Genomic DNA, 24912 nt, shown 5'->3' with positions numbered 1-24912 from the left:
TTTCTCTCCACAGTGTGTTAAATTTCAGTTTAGCAGGCAGACCTCAATGTTCAATAAGAGGAGCATTTAAATGCTCTCTGTCTTACACTTGAACTGTGATGCAATTCCCTGCAATGCTAATGATAGAGGATATGTGGCAGTACCAGGTATCAAGAGTGCTCAGTTCTGCATATCTGGTTGTCAGAACAGGAGACATTAGTATACTTCCATGGCATTTTTAGAACCTTCTAATTCTCATCAGAACACTGTGCACTGAATCCAGGTTTGTCTCTTCATGTGAGATTAGTTGTTTTGATCAGCTACAGTGTTTCTCCACATGGTTTATTATCTGATCTCCATACAGTGTTAATCAGTTTTTCCATAGAGGTATGCACTTTAATTTGATGAACTATCCAGCAAAGTATCTTAGAAAACCTTTTTAATTTGCGGATATCCATTCTCAGATGCACAGTTCATTCAGATCATTCACCAGAGCATATTTTTCTTCAGATGAGATTAACATTTTTTAAAAATACTAATTAACCCTTGGTAGTTTGTTTATAGCCTTGAGACATCTAGTTTGTCTTACACTTTCATTCTGTCCTCACACTTTCAAGACTCCTGCTACCATCTTGCATTCATTATTTTGGGAACCACTGGTCAAATGCCTTTAACTTTGCTTCCCTGGTTATGCAGCTAATGGTTTATTAGCACAATCCAGTCATGCATACCGCCTAGTTACAGTTCATTAAATGCTTCATTCCACAATGGAATATTAATATAATAAGACATGGATTAAACTAATAGTCTCCTTGTTAACCGAATATACAAGTTATGGCAGCAATGCAAAAACACAATCAAATATACTTCAGAGCAGTTACTGTGACTGTAAGTGTACTTTCTAAAGTCTGCTGTTTAACAAAGGGATAGTGGGTTTTGTCAGTGTTAGGGAGTATACATTTTCTGTGACTTATTCCAGCTTTTAGCAAGCTTGATTTTATTAACTTGACAGAGATTGTTTGACTTTGGCCACATGAGAAAAATCTTGGTGGGCTCATTTGGAGAGGCTGCTAAATTTAACAGGTTACTATGTCCCTGTTGACTGTGGTGCACAGCATGAGATGCTGTTGTGCTCTAGATGAGAACAGCACTACACCAAAAAAGAAAGATGGTTCTGATCTGGACTAAACAGTCTCTTTGTATGTGTGTTGTGGTTTTAATCCCTGCAGCTGAGCATCACACAGACTCACTCCCTCCCCACCAGCTGGGTGAGGGAGAGAACTGGAAGGATAAAATTGAGAAATCAGGTGGGTTGAGGTAAAGAAAGTTTAATAGGTGAAGTAAAAGCTGCACATAAGCAAAGCAAAAGGACTTCATTCACCCCATGCTATGGGCAGGCAGGTGTTCATCCCCAGGAAAGAAGGGCTCCATCACAAATAAGATTGACTTAATGCCATCTCCCCAAATGTCTCCTTCTTCCTTCTTCTTGTCCAGCTTTAAATGCTGAACATGATGTTATATGGTAGAAAATATCCCTTGGGTCAGTTGGAGTCAGCTGCCCTGCTTGTGTCCCCTCCCAACTCCTGTGCATCCCCAGCCTGCTCAATGGTGGAGTGGGATAAAATGCAGAAAACACCTTGACTCTCTCTAAGTGCTGCCCAGAAAAAGCTAAAACATCCCTGTGTTATCAACAGTTTTCAGCACAAATCCATATCAGAGCCCCATACAACCTACTATGAAGAAAATTAACTTTATCCTAACCAAAAGCACCACAAGATATTTCTAAAGCCAGCTATATATTATAAGCTCACACACTTATTGCTGAGCATAATAATGTTTTAAGTTCCTATTGGCCTTAAGGGATACCAAGGATGTTTCCTATCTGTTCATAAAAATGACAGCTTTTCCATGAGGTCTTCAAATGCTGCTGAGTAGAAAGATGAATTCTGTTGTTACTGTACAGCAATGTTTTGAAGGTTACCTCCATAACTATGTACGAACAACAGCTGAGTATGTGGAAGAAATTTATTGCATCAACCTGCTGCGTGAGCAGTGAAGAATAATTTCATTGCTTGAAAGATTGTAGACTGGGATTTTTCTTGCCCTTTATTCTGTCAAAATAATTGGGAGAAAAGCATGAATAGCTTTCCAAAATTTTCTCTTGAGTCTCTTCTATCTTCATGGGGTCTTAAGTCTTTACCACACATAATTTTTGATGCTCTTCTTCCATGGTTGCTCACATTCAATTTTTGCAGCCAGAATTTTTCTGGCAGAACTGTGAAATTGGCACAGTATTTAATGTGCCACTTGTCACTCTCAAAACACTGTTTATTTCACTGGATATCAATTTTATATGAAAGCTGTTATATGAAACAAAATGCTTTAGAGAACAAAATACTTTATGGGAGAGAGACAGACAGACAAAAAGAATTTATACTGAAATCCTGGAGTGTGTAGACTGCTCCCACTTCTACTAGCTTACTTCTGCTTATAGGGATCCAGAACTTAAAGCTCTTTTATTTTTTCATTCTATGGAAACCACTCACCGTGGACTTAGTTACTCCAGGTTAATGTGTTATAGTGTAGGAATTTACTATGAACTGGCCATTCTTTTCTAGGATGTTCACAGCAGGAAACATGAAAACATTGTAGGGGCATTTTGTGGTGGTTTAGGTTTTTCCCCTAGTAAAGATAAATTTCATCTGCAGTCACTGAAATAGAACATTAGCATATTTGATTTTTTCTTCAATGGACCTCCTCTATAAATATGATTCACCTATATATAAAAATTTGGGGAAGGGGTTTAGTTTTTGAAAAGTCTCTGCAGGAGTGCAGGTCCTTGATGTCACCTTGAGGGAATCCATCAAAATGTGTTCTAATTTGGCTGGTCTGGTTGCCAAGGTAGATGTGTAGTTTTCAATCTTTGAACATTTTGTTGATCGAAGTAAGAACAGTGTCAATTTATAACTTTTGACAGATTCAGCAATGGCCTTTTTTGTCAGGTGGTGTCATATATAGAGGAGAGAGCAACAAGTACAGCTGATATACTTAATTTATTTTGATAAAATACTATTGCATAGGTGGTCAGTGCTAGAAATAGCATACTAACTGTGACACAATTTAAACATTTGCATCTCAAGGTCTTTTTTGAGTTTTGGCTCCTAAGTTGATGATATTAATAATATTTTTTTACTTAATGGGGGAATTTTTAATGTAGTTCATTACAAGATTGTTATTTTTTTTCTACTGCCGAGTATATGCATCCTAAAGTGAAATGACATCTTTCTTCATGTCAAAAGAAATTTATTAATTTCTGTTTTATTCTTCAATTTCCTAGTGTTCTATAATATACACACAAAACATGCCCAACCAAACAACCAGAGAAGAAGGATTATATTTTAAAATTATTTTCATAGAATCATGGGGTAGGTTTTTTGATGATACTAATAACATACATTTTGTCTCTGGGACATTTTTGAATTTATTATCATACTATACTTGCATTATGAAGAATTTGTTCAATTTCTAATTATTATTTTTTCTGTAATATATATTTTTAAAATTGCTTTAAATGTATTTATTGCTTCTTAATATTTTTTTCAGGGAGTGCTGGAACACCTGTAGTTTTCAATGAAAATGGAGATGCTCCTGGACGCTATGATATTTTTCAGTATCAAATCACCAACAAGAGTACAGAATACAAAGTAATTGGTCAGTGGAGTAATCAACTTCATCTAAACGTAAGTACACTGTTTCCCTTAGTATTGTCCTCTTGAAACTGGCTGCTCATGGCTTGGATGAGGACACTGTTCACTGGGTAAGAAACTGGCTGGAGGGCCAAGCCATCCAGAGATGACAGTGAATGCAGGTACATCCAGTTAGCAGCTGTCACAAGTGGTGTTCTCCTGGGGTCAGTACTGGGGCCAGTCCCGTTTAATGTCCTTATCAATGATCTATGGACAAGGTGATCAAGTGCACCCCCAGTAAGTTTCAGATAAGACCCAAGTGGAGCAGGCTCTGCTGGAGAGTAGGAAGGCTCTGCAGAGCACTCTTGACAGGCTGGATGGATTGCCACAGCCATTTTCAGGAGGTTCAGCCAAGTGAAGTGATGAGTCCTGCAGGATTGTAGTCTGGGGGCAAAGTGGCTGGAAAACTGCCCAGCGGAAAAGGTCCTGGGAGTGTTGGTGACACAGCTGATTAGGAGCCAGAGTGTGCCCAGACAGCCAAGAAGGCCAGTGGCATCTTGGCTGTATCAGAAATAGTGAAGCAGCAGGACCAGGGCAGTGATTGTCCCTCTGTACTTGGTGCTGGAGAGGCTCAGGTGACAGAATCATAGAATCATTAAGGTTGGCATAAACCTCTAAGCTCATTGAGTCCAACTGTCAATCAAACACTGCTAGGACCACCCTAAACCATGTCCCTAAGGCCACATCTACAAGTCTTTTAAGTATCTTCAGGGATGGTGATTCCATCACTTCCCTGAGGAGCATATTCCATTGCTTGATCACCCTTACAGTGGAAGATTTCTTTTCCCTATTATGAAATCTAAACCTGACTCAACTTGAAACCATTTCCTCCTGTTCTATCACTTGTTACCTGTGAGAAAAGACTGACCTTCACCTGTCTCCTACCTTCTTTCAGGTAATTGTAGAGAGCAATAAGCTTTCCCTTGAATACTACAAGACATGGAGGTGCTGGGACATGTCCAGAAAAGGGCAATGAAGCTCGTGAAGGGTCTGGAGCACAGAGGAGTGACTGAGGGAGCTTGGTTATTCTGTTAGGTAGAAAAGGAGCCTCAGGGGAGAACTTACTGCTCTCTGCAACTGCCTGAAAGAAAGCAGTGATGGGACAGGGGAAGATACTGGAAGTTGCACCAGGTGAGGTTTAGATCTGATGTTGAAAAAAATTCTTCACGGGAAGGGTGATCGCGCACTGGAACAGGGGGCGACCGTGGTCACCATCCCTGGGGGTATTTAAAAGATATATAAAGGTGGCCTTTAGGGACATGGTTTAGTGGTGGACTTGGCCATGTTAGGACAATGGTTGGACTTGATGGTCTTACATGTCTTCAGCCTAAATGATTCTGTGGTTCTACCAATTTGATTGTGATACTGACATTGGAGAATACTCATTTGAGTTATAAATTAATTTGAATGTTTAAAAAATATAATTTATTCTCTGTCAGTTGGCAAACCAAAGCACTTCCCCTCTGTTCTTGAGCCTGAACCAAATTCTTCATATTTTCAAGTCAGATGGATTATGTAGTTATCAGCTCCTTCAGATGATGTTTTTGAATACTTTTATATGTTTTTCCTCAGAGTGATTAATAAGTTAGGCATGGAAATAATAAGTTTTCCTTTAAAATAGGTATCAGACAAAATGATGGGGACAGGTGAATTGCAAAGGTATTTCAAATAATGTAAGAGGATGGAAATGTATTTCACAAGAGAAAAGTTTGGATTCTAACCACTTCTGATTTAGTTAAAACATTGGGATGATGAACTACTGCAATAAAACATTCCTTGAATATAAAGGGAGAGTTTGATGTTTTTCTATATGAATAACTAGGATTTGTATTGTCCCTTATTACTTCATAGCAGAAGGAATAAACCCACACAGTTTACCCATTCTTAGATGGTGTTTTTAATTACCATTTTAATGTGTTCTGTAAGTTTTGGGGTAGTTAAGTTTCACCTGTGCATGGCATTATATTTGGGTTGAAAATTGCCATCCCAAAAAAATTCAGGGGATATCTTACGTAGTATTTGTATGACAGATAGGCATCAAAGTTTAATTTGAGAATTTTTTGGGTCCAAGGCACTTTTTTCTGGAAGAAGATGTCTTCATGCAAAGTGAGAAAAAGAAAACTGAAGTTAATCTCTTTCCTTATTATCTGACAGAAATTATCTAATAATGCAATATACTTGAGTTGTGTTAGCTATTTGAGTACCTCTGCAAATGTGAAATACCAATATTGTTTTGCTAAAGGCTGATGAGAAGGACAGCATTTAATTGACAATTAAATCCACCAAAATGAGTCTATGCAGTGAACTCAATCAAACTACACAAAGAAGGTTTCGAATATCTCTGGTTTTCCATGTAAAAGGTTCCTGATGAAGAGTAACAAAGACAGTAAATATTTAAAATTATTCTCCTGTTCAGACTATTTTGCAATAATTATCTGAGTGCTATCCACAATGACACATATGATAGCTCCCCATTTTCATCCACAGCTGTTAAACCACTTTAGCATATCTACAATTTAATATCTATAACTTCTTGTCAGCGACTCATTTATTTAGTTATTCTTCCCAAATAAAAAAAATTCCTACCAACAGAAGCTGTGTGTTGCAGATTGCGTGGCAGTGTTATTTCACTTCACTAACCTGGTATCTGTCTGTTGAAAGGCACAAAAGGAAAAAAATGGTTAAACAAGTTTAATATTAAACATTAATTTCTGGAAAACACTACATTTAGATCCTTATCATAACTATTATGGAATACATTCCAGATTTTGATAATTGTTACATTTTTCTGAAAAGTTAGTGTTTATTAAATTAACTTGAAAACTGATGCACACATTTTGCACAAATGCTAGTACTAGCATAACAGTTATATAGTAATATCTAAAAGCTACCTAAATATTTGCTTCAATTTTAGTTCCATTATGATCTGCCTTTTTCTCTCTCCCCCTAGACTTCTAAATTTTTCATTAGGCCTGTAGTTTTTCAGTCCCATTATTTCTGCCTTGTGTATATATGTACTCAGGGGAACTCTGAAATATGATTGGATTGATGGGTACTCATTCTACTGAAACCACACCATGCTAACCACATTGACCACAAATCTAACAGAAAAGGATTTATTTCAGAATGCCCCTCCTTAACTCTCATTAGTTAAGGATGTGTTAGAATGTTGTTTGACTTTTTTTTCACCTCCTTGGGCTCATGTTCTGGATACAACTTGTTGTCCAAACTCTCAGGCAAGCTCTGGTACGTGGAGCTGGGAAGATGTGAGTGGGCTGGCACAGTGTCCTGCAGTGCCAGTTTCTACTCCCAGCCTCGTGTTAGGGTCCTGCTCTTGCTCCCCAGCCCCCTGCTCTGCTGCAGACCCCCTGCTCACAGGGCCAGGATGCAAACAGGCACACAGGGCTCTCTCTCTCCCTGTTTCTACATTCACTAAGCTCTTAGCAGGTGTTGATGGCAGTTATGACAGATGATGATCTGCTGTGGCAAAGCTGCTGCCTCCTCTCACTAGACAAAATATATTAAAACCAAGTAATCTTTTTGAATGATTGTCAATACTCCAGATCATCATATTGCAAATTAGGAAGTGCTTTAGATTGCCAGTGAATCATAGGGAACACAGTGGATGTTTTCATTAGTTTCTGTGAAAACATCTATATTTATTGAAAGTGAAGCAGTATTCAGATGACAGAGCAATTTTTACCCTTCTGCTCTTTACAGGAGATGCTTTTAAAATATAATACTTCCCTCCCTGTATCCTTTCTCCTCTAGTTTCCTTTTGATGAAGACACATGTAACTATGATTTTTAGTGAGTATTTGTAAGCTAGATATCCTCTGTAGATACCTCTGCCCTAGTTTCTACAGATCTTTCTTCCTCAAATTGTATAGTAACATGTTTTAACTATGATATGTTTATGATTATGTTAATCTCTATAGCTGTTATTGTCCTTCAGAAAATTTATTGGTTTTATTCATCTGTTAATTTTCCCTGTCAGAAAAATAAATCATAGAAGTATCTGGTTTTTAGTACAGTTCAACTCAATTAATGTAAGACAAACTAGAACACATCTTCCATCTAAGTAACTTAATCAAAAGGTTTCCCTTTTCTATTTCTGATCTCTTCATTTCCCCACTTTTCCGTTTTCCTTTTTCTTAAGATGCTCTTTGCTAATTTATATCAGATTTTGGTTGGAGGTTTGTTGTCTGGGCTGTGGCTTCTTATCTGGTAGCAAGCCCCAGACTGTCTCTGGCTCCTCATCACCCTCAGGATTCAGGGTTGCTCTGCTGACATCTCTGGCTCCTCAAAATTTCACTGACTCTGCAGGGTCCTTGTCAAGCTTCAGACTTGTCCCTTTCTCGTTGCAGTGCTGTTTTCCCTTTGGGCAGAGAGTGTGACTCTGGCTGGATAAAGCCTCTGTATCCTGCTCCCTAAGGGGCTCTTTCTCAGCAGGCTTCAGAGACCCTTCTGGCTCTGATGTTGGTTTCTTCATGGAGACTTCAGTAACATTAATGCTCTCCTTTAGGTTAACTGACCTTTTAAATTTCCTCATCGCTTCCAGACACAGGCGCTTCATGACTACTGATCAGTGCTACTCTTGTAATTCTTACAAAACAAACATGTGCATGACAATGCTAATACAGCAGATAAATTAAATTAAGAAACAATAATAGTCTTCCAAATTTAAACTTCTGCATGATTCCTGAGTTTGAATAGGGTACCTCAGTCCTTGGCAGACATAAGGTAACTCTGAAAGCAAATATTTAGAAATGTCCAACAATAATCTCAACCTGATTGTCTGATGATTCTGACCATGTAAATTTGCACCTCTTTTAGTAAAGTCCTTTTACTCTCCAAGATTTCCTGACTTTAAGTGATGTTAATGTACTGGAAACAACTAGACCTTTAAAACTTTTGTTGTGATTTTAAGGGAAGAAATAACTGCTCTGGAACTTCTGCTCACTGATGATACATTAACTATCAGTGTTTTCTGTTGTTTACTTTCATCATTTTATTTTCTTTATCAGTAGAAAAAGATAACTTAATTTTCAGGGAAGTTTGATAGTTAAAATTCTGTCTTCCAAAAAAATTTTCTGTTTTTTATGATGGATTAAAATTCAGGCAATGGTAGCTGTTTCTGGAAAAGTTATGTTTTATGCATATTTCAACTGTATTTTGCATACCAGGTCACACGTAAAAGTTCTCTACAAATGTGTGGGTTTAGCAAATTTGAGCTCTCAACCGTGTAATATCTGTACAAGGAAAGTTGTTAGAAACAAGCTTGCTTGTCTTTGCACTTATGATTTGAATTCAAGTTCTTTTTATGATTAATAATGAATTCACCCTTAGAAACTGTGTTCTGTATTGCATGTGCTGTTATAAGGGCTAGATAGAGATGTCAACTGGTGGCTTTTGCCAGTGGCAATAGATGGAAATAATCCCAGTCCTAAAGTTTTAATAATGAGTTCCCGAGTTCCTTTCCTTAGAAACCCATTCGGTTTGTTCTGGTTAATTTCTGAACATCTCTTTTTTCTCCTCTTAAAAATGCTCTATTTTAAAGCTAAATACCAGCTGGAAAAAAAAAAAGTTGAAATGTTAATTTTCAAAGTCTAATATTTGCCTTAAAAAAACAAAACCCACTTAAATTTAAACACAATTTGAAACAATCTCAGATTGCATTTCAAGCTTATACATTATTTTGGTCTACCAAAATCTGGGTTGAAGGACCCCAATATGAAAAAATATGTAGATCTAAATCCATATTCTTCCATATTAGTGATTTTGATTGATGAGTGTTCAGGCAGACATCCTTAATAGTGATTTCAAAATCACACATTTAGCTGATGCACTTAAAAATGCTTGAGTGGATATCAATTTATGTGATAGTATTCCTTAAGAAAATTCCAAAGCATATAAAAATCCTGCATGTTTCCTTGGAGCTGTTCAAGGCTAGGTTGGGTGGGGTTCTGAGTAACCTGCTCTAGTGAAAGGTGACCCTGTACACAGCAGAGGGGTTGGAACTTGACGATCTTTCAGGTTGCTTTGAACTCAGGCCTTTCTGTGATTCTGTGTTTCAAGTGAAAACAGTGAATTTTAAAGACAGAATTCACCTGTATTTCTTTTGTTGTTTGGTTTGGGATTTTTGTCCATTTTGTTTTAACAGAGCACAAGACTTCTGTTAAAATTAAAGAAAGAGATTTTACAGTAACAGATTTCTAACATTCTCTTAGTAATAATATGCATAAGGTTTCAGATTTATGGAGAGTATGCACTGAGGATATAAATGACTCAAGGGCATCAATTTTACCATAATGATCTTGATTTATGATGAAAACTATAAATTAAGATTATACTGATGTGATGAACTATCAGAGAGACAGCCATAACCATCATCAGCCTTTAGCACATTGATTGGTGAACTAGTAAAAATTGGGAACCTCACACTGACAGTGAGCTTCCCTTCAGGCAGCGAGATCATAAAGAGATTTGAATTAGTATTTGATTTCTCTTCTTTTCTAGGTCTCATGTCTTTATCTAATACTGAAGGAAGCCATCAACACTGAAATTAGTCAATTATTTTTGGAAGTTACGGATTCAAAATTCATTAGTTCTCTTTCTTGTGACATGGTAAAAGAAAATGACTCAAAAAACTTCTGATGTTTTCCATAACTGCATTAAATAAATTTCAAGCTTTGCTGTAGGCCACTATATTTCATTAAAGAAGTCAGAAAGCCTCTTTTTTTCCTGTGGTAGCTATTATATAATTGATAGATGCTTTTAAAATGCTGAACATAAGCCCTGTGTTTAACAAAAGAACACAGTACAGAGAAATACACAACAAAAGCACTTAGTGCTCTATATGATTGTATCTATAAACAAAATATGTCAATCATATGGCCTGCAGGGTGTTCTTCTGCCTGCATATAATAGGGCAGTAGAGTTCAAACTTTCATTTTAACAAACCCATTTTATCTGACTGAAAATTGTTGATGCTGGGTTCAAAGAAAAACTCAATGAGACAAGGAAAAATGTTTTACGTTCTCTCCTTCTCAAAATTATATTGCTATCTTCCTTTATTCTAAACAAGGTTGAAAATAGAAACTATCATGGCTTTTAGACCAGTTAAGTTTCACAAAACTAGTCCTATCTTAGCACTGGTCAAGTAGTATGACTCAGGATTTTTTCTTCCCTACTGTGAGTGTCTTAGGTCAATATGAAAATTGTATCTGCTAAGGACCAATTCTAGATTAAAAAGAAAAGTCAACAGTATGCTACAGCAGATGAAAAGTGGAGACAAGAAAAAAATATGAGAAACATGGAATGAAATTGGGATTTTATGATATTGAGAGGTTACAGGTTTTATTGATCTAAAAAGCTTTGTAATGGAAATAGGCTGAATACAGATGTTAAAAGAGCATTAAATGATTTTAAGAAGTGCCCATATCAGACAGAAACTATTTCAGACATGACTGAAAATCAAAACAGAGCCCAGATTCAAGAACCAATGACCTTAGAAGAGCCCAAGAAGAAAGACAACTTGTCTTCCTTCTGAAGTTTTTCACTTCTTTGGTCCTCATAGTCTTTTTTCCCCTCAATGAAATAGACTTCTTGATGATAGAGAAAAACAAACAAATAAACAAAAAATAAAATGGATAAAAGATAGCTGCTGAGAAAATACCCTGAAATTTGATAACCATTTTTTCTTCATTAGAATGATAGTAAATTGCCAGTGCAACAGTGTCTGCTTGAGAGTTAGAATGAATAGTGACTTTTTTCTCACCTTGTCAGGGTGAGTGAAAGTCAGGTTCCTCAAATGAAACATGAAGCTGTACTTGTATGTTTGGTTGTGAATTTGTCACAGGATTCTTGAGTGGGTGGTAGATATTTTATAGCTTTTTGTGTTCATCCTTTGTAGAAGTGGTATGATTAGAATGAATTGGTTCTTTGAATAGCCATAATCAACAGGACCAAGAGTATTCCTGTTTTTTCAACAAACCAGAAAGGAATGACAACAATAGCACTTATGTTTTAAAATGTTCTTTTCTCTTTCACAGTAAAAAAAAAAAAAAAAAAAAAAAAAAAAAAAAAAAAAATCAGGAGCTTTCTGGAAAGTTTTGCATTCATATATGGGACTTCAGAGCAGGGTTGGCTACTCCTCTGGTACAAGCTAATGTGAGTTTTAGCATTGACAAACAGCTACTTGGCATAGCAGGTACTTTCAGCAAGTAAGTCTGCACTGAATTGTTTTGTGAGGTTCCAGTGTGAAAAAGTATGAGCATGTTTCCTACCCAGTCTCTTCCCTCCTTCACCTTCCCCCCCACCCCAAAATTTATATGTCTTTTGTTTTACTTCTTTGTAATTTGAAAATTGAGCTGCCCTTTAAACCTTGAAGCAAATTGTTTAAAAGTCCTTAAAAGTAAAAATTGTAGATTAAATGATTAAATTTATTATTGTTCCATTTGTGTTACATAATGGAAGTCTACCACTAAATTAAAAATCATTAAATGGAAAATAAAAAAGGTCTTCAATGATTATTATATGATGAAAGAGAATAATCCACAGTTAACAGAACATTACTGTATGATGATTTTTTTCTGTTTGTTTTGCTGCAATTCTCTTCATCTTGCACTAATATTATTTTAATTACTTCAGGATAGTCATCTAATATTTATCCAGGACCTTGCATCCTGATAAATCCCCAAAGACTATTTAAAATTAAAAAAAATAAAGATAGGGAATAAATTGTTTTCTGAATATCCAAAATGGTATCACTAGATTTAGTGGTGATGTTTACACACCTTAAGACAGAGAATGAAGAGTGCATAGTTCATTTGATGGTAACTTCAGCTCACCGTAAACAGATTTAGTGTTGAATATGAATATGTCAATAAAATATGCCTGAAATAACTGGGTCAAAGAAGCAGGATTGCAGTGCTTTTTCTGGTAACTGCAGGAATTGAAGTGAACTCCTCCTTTAGGGAAAACTTAGGCAAAAGCTAAGCAATAGCTTTGGAATGGTTAACTGATTTGCATCACCAGAGGCCATTGCAGCATGGAACTCCTAGGCTTGTGATGTAATTCATCTCTTTTCTTCTTCAGTGCTGTGAGCTCCTTACCAGAACTGTGACTTCATTTTGAAAAGTAAAGTAGCTGGAGAGAATCCAGCTGCAAGCAATTGTAATGATCAGCCATCTAAAAGTATGCCTTTAGGGAAAGATTGAGTAGACTAGGGTTGTTTAGTCTGAAGAAAACTGCACTGAGGGGGTTATGTTAATCTCTTCCAATACAGAAAGGATTATTCAGGAAAAGAAAAAACTGTTAAGCATAGTTAATTTGGTTATTAGGAGAGGTAGTGGATTTGAATTACAGTGAGAGATATATAATGCAGACATGCTGGAAGAGGGTATATAATGCAGACGTGCTGCTAAGGATGAGGATAATTAAGTACTGGGCTGCCCTGAGAGGCTGGACAATCTCCAGCACTGTGGGCTGGTTGAAGCAGGTGAGCTGTAAATACTGATTTTGTATTCATGATTCACATATGGGGCCATCACTTCTAAAGTTTTCAGGCTTTCATTTGTTTGGTGGGTTTGACATACTAATAATCCCCTCACAGGCAATGTCCTGTATCCCTTGAGCAAATGCTAGGAGGCATACAAGCAACTGGACTCTTATACTTGGTTTTGTGAGCAGGAGCTCTAGAAGAAAGTAATGAAATACTTATGGAGTTATAAACCTGGTTACTTATTTAGGGTCTTCTTTTGATTCAGGTTGTGCATCACTTAATGGATAAGGACAACTTCTCTACCAGTTTTCCATTCACATATAGGACTCCAATTTGGACTTCTTTTTTACATGCTAGATGCTTAATATATCCCAAACTGATTTAAGTTCCCTTATGTGGGAAACAGTTTATTATTACAGCAGTGAGGATTTCTTTTACTTAGACCTTCTTTCCCTAACACTTAGAGAAGCATTCTCCTTGTAAACAAAAGCAATTTAGCATACAATATTTAAAAGGAATCATTAATTATGCAAGACATAGGAAAAGTAGAATCATTATGATTTCTTGTTTACTTTATTCTTGTAAATATTTTTTCCTAAATATATATTCTGTAAAATCACGAAAGACAGCCTAAGGAATTTAGCTTCCAAGAGAGTACATTCATATTTTTCTATTTTCCTATTTATTTAGCCTAGTTATATTTTTATTTGTTCTCAAATTATTTAGTACCTGAAATCTGCCTTTGCGTTGCAGAAGACAGCTAAAGAGATCTCAAGAGACTCTCTAGCCCTTGGATAAAGTTAACATCTTCTACACTTATGTTGTTTTAAGGGTGAAGACTTTTGCAGCTTCTGAAGGCATTGTCTTTCATTTTTTAGCTACTCTTATCTCTCTGAAGTGTCTTATAAATACCGATCTTTACTCCTTATTGATATAATTTAAGCCTATAGCTTATTTTATTCAGTGTACATCATGCACATCCTCATCCTTTTCATGTATTTGAAGAATGTTGTTTTACCTCCTAGGCTGTGTTATTTCTTCAGGCTATACAACAGGAATTTGTTCAATTTAGTCACATAGATTGTGTTTTCTAGACATGCTTCTAATCTTTGCAGATTTCCTCTGGACTCCCCATTTGATTCTTCTTCAAAGGGAAACACAATGCCCTAACCTTCAGAAAGTGTTCTGACTGCAGTCTCGTTAGTGCAGAGTACAGGAGAAACATCATTTCATGTAGTCATGAGTGGAAAGCAGAGGGGGAAGACTGCTGTATCTGCATTTATCTGGCATTTGCCCCTTTTGCAACAGTCTGACATTGGTTCAATATATCACAATCTACTAGAGCCCTGAGATCTCTTTTCCTTCTGAGGAGCTGCTATCTGTGTCCTTCCTGACCCATAATGTACTGCTAGGTGTCCCTGTTAAACTGTATGCTTCATTTGTTCAGCCTCTGCAGTATCATTTGAAATAAGTTTTCTGACCTTTTCCAGTGTTACTGCCCAAATCTGATCACCATATTCTCTATTTTATGATGCAGACAAAATGAGTGGTTGTTCCAAATATTGAATAATAGCAGACTAACAATAGACCTTTCTAGACCACACCCAGTGCTCTGCCTTCCCTTCTGACAGTAAATCAACTACAAATTCTATCTTTCCTCAGCTTTCTGATATAATTTGCACCTAGCCCTTAGGGGCTAAATCTGTTTCACTAGGTTGCTTATGACTGAGAGTGTAATTTGAGATGTTGTCAAAAATCTTTCTAGTGTTAAGACAAATGACACCTGGCTGCTTGTCTCTCATCCACATTGCCTGTTACCCTCTCACTGAAGGATATGTGACAGCTCATTGATGGCAGATCCCTTTTGGCTGTTACTTGTCTTGTTTGTTTTCTCTGTGGTTTTGAAATGTGTTTGTTTATTTCTTTCAGGATTTTTCTTGGAATCCAAGTCAAAATGAATGATTGATAATTCCCTGGCTTCTTCATTCCCTCCCTTTTCAGAATGTAAGCACTAGGTTTCCCATTTGCAAATTCTCCATACTTCCCATTAAGTCTCAAGAGCTTTCTATCTACTCAGATCTCTAAATATTATACAATAAATCCCAGTATTTTCAGCCCATAGGATACCCCCTCGCCTTCTCTCATTTTGAAAATCCTTACTTTATTTCTTTAGTAAGAAGCATTTTTTGGGTTTGGTTTGGGTTTTTGCGCCTCTCGACTAAACATGTTGTGTAGTATTTTTTCTAGTTTAAACTTCTTCCTCATGCTTGTTTTTGTTCCTGCCAGATCACTAGGTCTCTCTGCAGAATTTTCAATTTAATTATTGGCTCTTCATTCTAAGTAACAGCACAAACTTGGCAGTGAAAGCTCTTCCCCTGCTGCTGGAAATCTCAGTAAAAAATACTGTCTGTTTTCTGCCTGTTCTGAGTTTGTTCAGACTTTCATGCTTCTTGTGTGTGTGGTTTTGCTACCTGTCTGGAACTGTATTTAAAGGGCTAGTGTGATTTCTTTTGTTTATGTAGTGCTGAAAATTCAAAACCTTTATTTTGAAAAGATCTGACTCTTCATGAAGAAGAGCTGGAAAATAAGATATGTGCTATTAGAGTGGGAAACTATCTAAAAGTAGAGTCCTGTTTAGGAGTTCTATGTATTCAAGGTATAATGTGCTACAGCCTTTCTTTCCTAAAAACAGGGCAAATGTGTCAGAAACAGTTTAGCTGTAGTGCCTCTTTCTTTTTGAGACAAGTAAATAAATTTGGTCCCTGTATTTCAGCTGAGTTTGTCTGTTCCTCTGTCAGAGTCAATGAAGGTTGCTGAGGTGAGAGCAACTTTTCCTGAAATTTCAAGTGCTTCACTTTGCTGAAACATTTTTTAGAGGCTAAGATGTACAGGATACTTCAGCTCTGTGTTATGTTACTCTTTGAGAGCTCACTGATTAAGCCAATGCCTTTGTGCTGTCTGTCTTAGAGTCGCTTATGCTTGGATGGAAAGTTCAGTAAATAGATACAAAATTGCCATGATTTCTTGCAGTTACCTCGTTAAAAATCTTTTTTTGGCAAAAATTTCTGAAAAGTTTGACAGTATGAGATGGCTGCTGACTACCTTGCTGATCTGTGTTGCCTTATTCATTTTAGGATGGTCTGTTCTATACTCTGCCAATAGTCTGCTCTCCTTTATTTATAGTTTGACTGTGAATTCTTTGGGATTGAGACCATAGTTTTTTTCTTGTAAAACTGTATAGCCTTTAGTGCAATTGACATTTTGGTCTGTGAGCAGCGTGGGAATAAAAAGAATATATTATCTGCGTGTTGGTATTAATTTGTAGGAAGGGTTGTGCAGGATGGAATTTAGAAGCATTCATTTTTCAGTTGCATGCTCACAGTGCCTTTTGTTCTAATCAAGAAATAGGCATTAGATTTAACCTTTTAAAAAGAGTGGGAGAGGATTAAAACTAAAACAAACTTAGCATCTTTTTCTTCATATTTAACTGAGGCTTTTTGCAATTGGTTCCATATCTACTTTTAAAATAATTAAATATTAAAGATAACAAAAACTGTGATGGGTCATCCCTTTAAGAAATAATAATTTGTTAGCATAACAGTACTAAACTTACTGGGCTGAACTAAATCAGCTGAAGGTCTAGCCCAGTACATTTGTTTCACAGCCCATCATGAAGGAGTTTGGAGACAACAGCTCTTGTTTTGATAAACTCACCTTTAACCAATACAATAATTAAAAGCATGCCATGGTAAATATTTTTCATGAAACAATGGGATTTATGAAATGATACAATCTTAAAATTAAAAAAAAAATCTTTTTAAAGTTTTTTTTAAATTCAAATGGCAGCTGTGCTGAACCCCGTATGTTCCTGTTGCCTACGCTGAGCTGTGAAGTGGGGAAGAGTCTGGGGACCATTGGGGTTGAAAGGCAGCTGACACAGATTGGAGGGACATACAGCAGCTATGGAGCACTGGGACAAGCCAGCTCTAACTTAGGTAACTGCAGCTAAAACGGCTGGATTTGGGAGGGAGCATGTTTGCTATGGGTTTTAAAACTTTCATCAAGAAACGCAGCTAAGCTATTAAACAAGGGCCTTGGGCAGAACTGAGGGGATTCTGCAGGCACAAAGAAAGTGATGTTAAAATGTTCTCTGCCAGAGCTATTCTCCTTTTCTTTTCTCAAAGCACTAAATTTTTTAAGGTATGCTTGCAGGCTATTTCTACATGATCAACTGCAGGAAGAAAAAAAGTACTTCAAGATTATGGTTCATATGGCCTTAGTACCAGAGCTGGTTAAAACTAATCAGTTGACAAAAAAGTGTGATGGTGGAAGATTTCCTCTCAAAAGCCCATTTATTTCAAATCTAAATCTGACAAGTTTTGGGGGAAATTAGTTAGTTAATTTGTTTTTAATTTGAGTGTTTGTGAACATAGAATCACAGAATCATCTAAGTTGGAAAAGATCTTTGAGGTCATGAAGTCCAACCTATGACCTAGCACCATCTTGTCAACTACACCATGGCGCTTAGTGCCACATCCAGTCTTTTCTTAAACATCTGTTTAATTATATACACAAAATTATGGCACAGTCTGCTTTTGGTAGCACATAATGACTATAATCTTTGTGTTTACATCACGAGTTGTATTTATAAATGCTCATAAAATTCTCTTCACGTGCACGTGAAGAACATGTAAGGGCAGCAAAGACCTCTAGGTAAGGATATGTGATAGAGATTGTCTATGTGAAAGTAGTCTGTATAAAGAATAACTTTAGAAACCTGATTTCTGTCTGATACATAGGTACTAATTCATGTTTTTAAAATATAGAAAGCAGACTACTGAAAGAGCTCTCAAAAAATCTGAAGTCTGTCAATATCAGCTAGAATAGGATAGTTCTGTGGTGGTGTGTTTTGGTTTGTTTGGATTCTTTGATTTGGTTGGGGGTATTTTTTTGTCTCCTTTGTAAATAAAGAGGCTGTCTTCAGAAGCAAGTGCTTGAAAATTAATTGTGGTTCATGCTTTCAGTAAAGAAAAAATAAATTGCATATATTGAATAGAAGTACCTACTAGATTTCTGTAAATTTCTGTTTGGTGGTTAAACAGTGCAGTAACAGTAGCTGTTTATTTGATGACCTGCTAATCATTGCACTTTGTGCTGTCTACTCCCCAAGGCATTTGAGAATAAAATTATGTTTCCCAAGTATTCCACCCACACTAATGTTTCTTGTTTGGCAAATTGAAGAAGGTATTACACTGCAGCTCCTCCTACCTTTGTACCAAGTATCTGCTAGGGCCAGCAATTCCTAAAGAATCAGAAGAAACCAAATCATGAGAGGAGAAAATTAAAAGAAAAAAAACCCCAACCAAAATAGCACAAACAAACTAACTAACCAACCAAACAAAAACAAAAGAAACCCACCCAAACAAAAACAGCAACAACAACAAGAAAGCAAAATACAACAACAACAAAAAAAAGTAGTCTAGATCCCAAGCCATACAAAGGCTAGCATTTTAAGACTGTATAGCACTAATAAACACTCTGTATATTGTGATACCATTGTATGATTATTCCCAGTTTTAGGTTAACACAGTGTGTTCCTCTATATAAGTATTCAGCAGTCGTGAATTATATGACTTAATTAGTGGGGTTGGTTTCATTGAGGTAAAATTACAGCATCAGTATCACTAAATAATATATTTGCATTAATAAAACAAGGCAAGTATTTAAACTTTTCTATTTATGAACATAAGAATCTTTATATTTTTATAGCATTCTTTTCAATTTTTTATGTGTTACCTTAGAGCATCCATCCCTATAATTATTTTTCCCTATCTAAGAATGACTTGTTAATATGTTCAGAGCAATAAAAATGTATTCTCTTTATTTTAGTAATTCCAGAGATTGGTGGTACTGCAGTTCTGAAAACTGGAGATGACAAGAAAGATTATGACATGCTAAGAAAGCACAGAATTATGATGATGGTTTTGGTATTGACTCTGAAAAATATATTGCTCAGTTTTAAAAGTAAAAGTTGTTTTAGTCAAATTTTCTAAACTATAAGTAATTGTTGGGAAAAAAAACTTCTAAACCTGAGAGATGGACATCAGTTATATCCCCACTTGAACTTTTTACCCATGTTTATGCATTATAACTTCTCTCCAGTGGACTGAAAAGTTGAGATTCAAGAAGGTTAAATAATTTGCCCAAGGTCATGGACTCAGCCTGTATCACAGCCATATAGGCTATATCTTGGCTTAGAGACCAAAGCTGCACCACTAATAATATCTCCTTCCTTCTTGCCTTCCTTCCTTCCTGTAGTCCAGAACATTTCATATCATATATCATATGCATTAAAAACATTGTACATACATACATGTAAATAGTATATAAATATTCAAATGTAAACATTTAAATAAAAATTATTTTCAATTTAACTGTTTTTCCTTTAAGAAAGCTGTGAGAGAGGTAAGGTTTTCTCTTTGTTTGCCTAGGAGGAAATTCAGGCAGGTGGATTTACAATTGGGAGAAATCAGCTTCCATGTGGATTCTTACAACAACCTGTACTTTGATCCTAAACAAAAAGAGAAAAAATTATTTGTCTCATGGTAGTCAGACTGATCCTTTAATACTCACCAAGCTTCTCAGACTTCTTCTCAAACTGATGTTAGACTGCATTAGGTTTCAACCACTACATGGTAAAGCCAAAGATGTTATTCCATGTTCTTTGCAGAACTCTTAGAATATCTATGCCTAAAATTCCAGAAAATGACATCTCAGATGTTAGGAAAAACATCTGTATAGGGTGAATGATGTAAATGATTTACAGCAGTTATGGCAAAATTGGTAAGGATAGTGATCTTATACTGGCATGGCAATCTGGAGTAATTCTTGGTTTTATTTTATTTTGATTTATTTTAATATAAGTTGTATTTTTTGTTATTGACTTATTTTGCTTCTGCACGACTGCTTAAATACTTGTAGTTTAGTCTGTAGGTATGCCCAGTTTTTCTCTAGTGGAATATGTCTGTCTGGCAGACAGAATGCTGTGATCATTATATTTAGACTCATTATGAATTCCTTTAGTTGAACCAGTTTCAGTTTAATTTTGGATTGTTATGGTTCAGATAACTTGATTGGACAAGGTATATTAAAGACTTTAACTTTTATTGTGAGAATAGGTATAGATCTCAATTTAAAAATCTAAATACTAGATGAAACTCCCTTCATTCATTCATTAGCTCTGTTCCTATGATGGACTTTTTTTATCAGAAGGTAAATAATTCCAGGAACTTTAGACAAAAATAAGAAAAAATCCTTGTGACTGTTGGAGGTGACATTTCAGTTCTTTTTCATTATTATAGCTAAGAATCCGAATATCTATTAAAAGTCCTATGAATTTGTATGTAAGACTCCTGATGCTTCTGAACGTCTTGGCTAACTGACTACAAAATAAGATGTCTCTCTGCTCCCACAACTCTTATAATTCCCACTTGCATTACTCTATCCAGAACTCACATAATTTTTAAAATAAGACAATTGAACATACATTTTTCATTTTTAAATTAATATCTGGCTCTCAAATTTGAAAGCAAAATGAAAATACTTGCAAGAGATAATATAGCATAATCAGAAATATTTAAATATTACCCAAGCTTTGTGCTCTGAAAAACCTCTGAAGGTTGTCCAGGTGTCTTTGTATTGTTCATGGGTTGCTGAATTAAGTAAGTGATAAGTTTCTCCACAATAATTAAAAATGGGAGACAGAGTGTTTTTGTACACACATACTGGACACATAATTCTGAAATTATATTTAACTTATTAATAACATTTTTGATCAGTCTCCTCCAGTTACTAAGGGCATTGTTAAATGTTTGAGTTGCCTGATTATTGGAAGAATGTGGGTTCCAGGAATGTGAATGTGCTATTTGTACAATATCATGTCAATTTTGTATTCTTTTAGCTGAGTTCTCACATCATTAATTTTTTAGCTCTATTATTAGATATTAGAGGGAATTGTGTTTGTGATGTTCATGAAGGACAGAAGTGTTTATTTGGTTTTGAATGAAATGGCATTTTGTCTGTATTTTAATGGTTTAGTGAACTGTGAATCTTAATGCTGCACATTAAAGCAAATTGCAGCCTCATCAGGAAGATATCTCATGTAGAGACACTTTTTATGTCCATTGAAATAGCAATGAAGCCATTCTCTTTTTGTATCATGCTGAATTTCATAGAAAATGAATACACATCTTACAGACATGCTGTCAAAGTATTTCTGATGTTTTCACTCTGGTAGCTATTGGAATAGTAGGAAATGGAATGGCATCTTAGGGAAATGTGAGATATTTCGTGATAGCACATCAGCCTATCTGACACTCTCCAAATTCAGAGAAGCTACTCAAATAAAATTGAGACAATGTTTAAACCATTACTAGTAACAGATACAGAGCTAGGTTATCCTAGTCCAGCTGAGCTAGATGATGTCAAATACATTTAGCAATGAACTTTGCCTTGTAATGTACTGCAGTGAACCAGGTCTAGAAGATGTCACATGAAAATTAGGTGACAAAATAAGTCTTCCAGAAACCATGGCTACTTAACAATCTGAGACCTGCTTAGCCTTGGTAGGTTCTGAGCAGTATAAAGAATGTTGCAGACCTAGACATTTTGATCAGTAAGAGCTGTAGAGATGTAGAACTTAATCCTTTTTCAATGTCAAAAAGCACCTTCTTTTCTGTGATTCTTTTGTCTGACTTTGACTTCTTTGCCAGCTTCTTTCCCCCATGAGAATCTTCTTTAGAAATGTGTGCCTAAAGTTAAGATCCCCTAAAATTCGTTTCGTAACATTTAAATTTCTGGATCACTTTAGGGCAAGTTTTTCAAAGTATTTGTATTGTGAAAACTGCAGATGGAAGCATAGTGGGATTTTCAAAAGCAGTTAAACAGACAAGGCACTTAACTCTCATTTAAATTAATTAGCTATATTGAGCAAGTTCCCCTTGGCACTTTTGAAAGTTCCACTGCTAAGTGTTTATGTCTACATAAAAAATTATGATTTTCAGGAGAGGATGAGCATCCGGCAACTCCCTTTAAAGCTTGACTATTACAGGTTTTAAGTAGTTCTGGAAATTATAATTGTCCCTTGTTCTGTGTTCCCAAATGATCCTCCTTTGCTTTGTAGTTTCTTAACACTTCCTGCTGTCATGTATTGTATAAAGTTAATCTCAGAGAAGAAGTAGCATCAATACTAGTAGCTCATAAAGAAAGAAATTACATGGGTGAATCTTCTGCACAAATTCAAGAAACTGGTATCTTTGATACATACAATCAGGGAAAAAACTGATAGAGATTTAAGACTATTGTAGTTATGTTTTGTACTGCATTTACTTACTACTTTTGTCTTATGCAAAATAATAGCTCAAAAATACATTACAGGCAAAGACTCCTACAGGTTGTGGACAGCTGGGAGTGAACCCAGATGACCAGAATTAGTTATTAAGGTCTGCATATACGGAAACCCTTGACAGACCTGTTCAAGTGTAATAAAAGCAGTGCTCACTCTGAGGTAGAATTTCCCCTGCCCTATTCTCTGCTTCTACTACAGTATTGTCTAAGTAGCAGTCTGAGGATATAAACACATCAGCATTTTGGTTTCAACTAAGAGTCAGTTTGTGAAAGATATCTACCAATTATTCCCAGTTAGCACACTTGCCCACTGTGGCTCGAGTCTTGGGCTAAGTGAACTGGGTTACTTTTGGCTGAAGTAAAAACAGAATGCAGTTTCCAGAAGGACACTTAATCTTTGTTGATTATTATCACTGTTCAGTCCACTGAACTATGTCAAAATTAGGTCAATACAACCTTCTTCTGCAGACTCTAATTTCAAATTCAGACCAATGGGAGTATCAGGTCCTCAGAATTAACAGATTTGCTCTGCCTATTAGTTCTTACTGTGGCATGTTGTTTGTTTATGTAGCTATAAACTGAGTTGTCAGACAGTTGTGTTCATGGGAGAATCCCATCTTTCCACAAACTTCTCAGATATACAAATATTTTGAAGGGATTTTCAATTTCAAACACTGGCCAATGTTTCTTGGGACTATATCTCTTCCTTCTTCTTATAGAGAAAATGAAATACAAAACTAATGAGCAAGGACTCATAACATTTTTTTAAACTTTCTGATAAATCTAGGTCACCCTAAATGTGGGGGGGATTTTTTGCCTAGATGAATCCAGACAATCTAGATTCTAAAACATAGGATTTATACCTTGTAAAATCCACCTGCACCAGCCATTCATATTGGTTATTTTCTACATTGATTAAGAACTTTTTAGGCTTTAAGTCTCTATTTATGTTTGATTTTTTCTATAGCTAACCAGTCAATAGTGCTTATATTCATAATTAATTTATTAGGGAGAATTTTTTTTTATCCAGTGAGTCTTTCAACATTCATAACTTATATGCTGGAAATTATATCTTTTTTAGTTTGTGTCAGAGTGAAAGACATATATGATTCTTCACCAGTTAGCTTCAGAAGTAGGAATTTATTATTAGTTGTTGCCAATGTGAAGATTAATCTGAGGTACTTTAATGTTTTGCAAACCATGAAGAGAATTAAACATGTTTTTAGTCAACTCAAATACTGTCAAGACAAAAGTATGTGAAGTCATAAATAGCTGTAAGGTAGGAGCTCTAGAAAACAAAAGGGAATTCTCTGTACATGTCTAAGCTATTGATTCACAATACAGTAAATGTGACTTTAGTGTGCTTAATGCCAGATAAGAACCACTGTAGCTCATGGTATTAAATACTGATCTGGTATAAACTCACCTTGGTAATTCAAATGTGTTTTAAAAATGAAAGCCTAAGCTTTATCCTGTCAGGCTTTCAGCTTGATGAGATAATGCCTGTCCATGCCATTCTAAGTTTATGCTGGATAAGGTGTTTACTCTCCTGGTGATTCTGTACTGTGTGCTATAATCTGCCCAATATGTAGTACTGTGGTTTTCTGAGTCATCCCAAACTTATCCACAGGTCTGCATTAATGACTATGCCCTACTGTTGCTCCCGTTGTTGTAGTATGTGACTAAATCACAAGTATTGTATTTATTCTCCTAGCAACAAGGTGAAGGCGAATTGTCTCCACTATCATGCTGATTTCATCATAACATGTTCTGTCTCATGTCTAGTAGATGAAGCAATAAGATGTTATATGGGCTTTTAGGATTTCAGTGATTGCAACCAGGAGATTGTAACAGAGGTGATTTTTTTTAGTGTGTCCAGTGCTCTGCTGGAGCTCTATCAAAGTTGTTTCATACAACACTAGGTTATCCTTGTGCTTTTTAGGAAGCTAATTGCTTAAATTATTTTCTTTTCCATAGTCAGCAGATGATGTATTTTGCACAGTGATCACAATCCTTGACATAAAATGTTTGAATTCTGGGTATTCAGGATCCCCTCCCACTGAAATCCTTGAGTGACTGTGGGTTCACAGAGCTGGTTTTATGGGTGATTCTGGTCTCCTTGTTACTTTGCGGTCCCTTGGAGTGGAGAATAAACTTCAAACTGCACAGAAGAGAGGAGGAATCTGGCTGCTTATTGCTGCTTTATTCACCCTGCACAGTGCTGTAACTGGTGCTCTGGCTCTCTGGGGAAGGCAAATAAGGTCAGCAATGCTACATT

The 24912-nt window shown here is 36.0% G+C and overlaps 1 protein-coding gene across 2 annotated transcripts in view; it reads left to right on the top strand.

Moving 5' to 3' along the window:
- Positions 1–24912, top strand: part of LOC134550267 (metabotropic glutamate receptor 8) — a 319713-nt gene that overhangs the window by 250922 nt on the left and 43879 nt on the right. For both annotated transcript variants that reach the window (XM_063396787.1, XM_063396788.1), the window contains one exon: positions 3583–3719. In XM_063396787.1, coding sequence (XP_063252857.1) covers positions 3583–3719 — 137 coding nt within the window. The remainder of the gene's footprint in view (positions 1–3582; positions 3720–24912) is intronic.

Source organism: Prinia subflava, chromosome 4 (genome assembly GCF_021018805.1).
Source record: "Prinia subflava isolate CZ2003 ecotype Zambia chromosome 4, Cam_Psub_1.2, whole genome shotgun sequence".
NCBI classification, from domain to species: domain Eukaryota; kingdom Metazoa; phylum Chordata; class Aves; order Passeriformes; family Cisticolidae; genus Prinia; species Prinia subflava.
The sequence above is the reverse complement of the archived record's forward strand: the minus strand, read 5'-3'. Positions and strand labels throughout refer to the sequence as shown.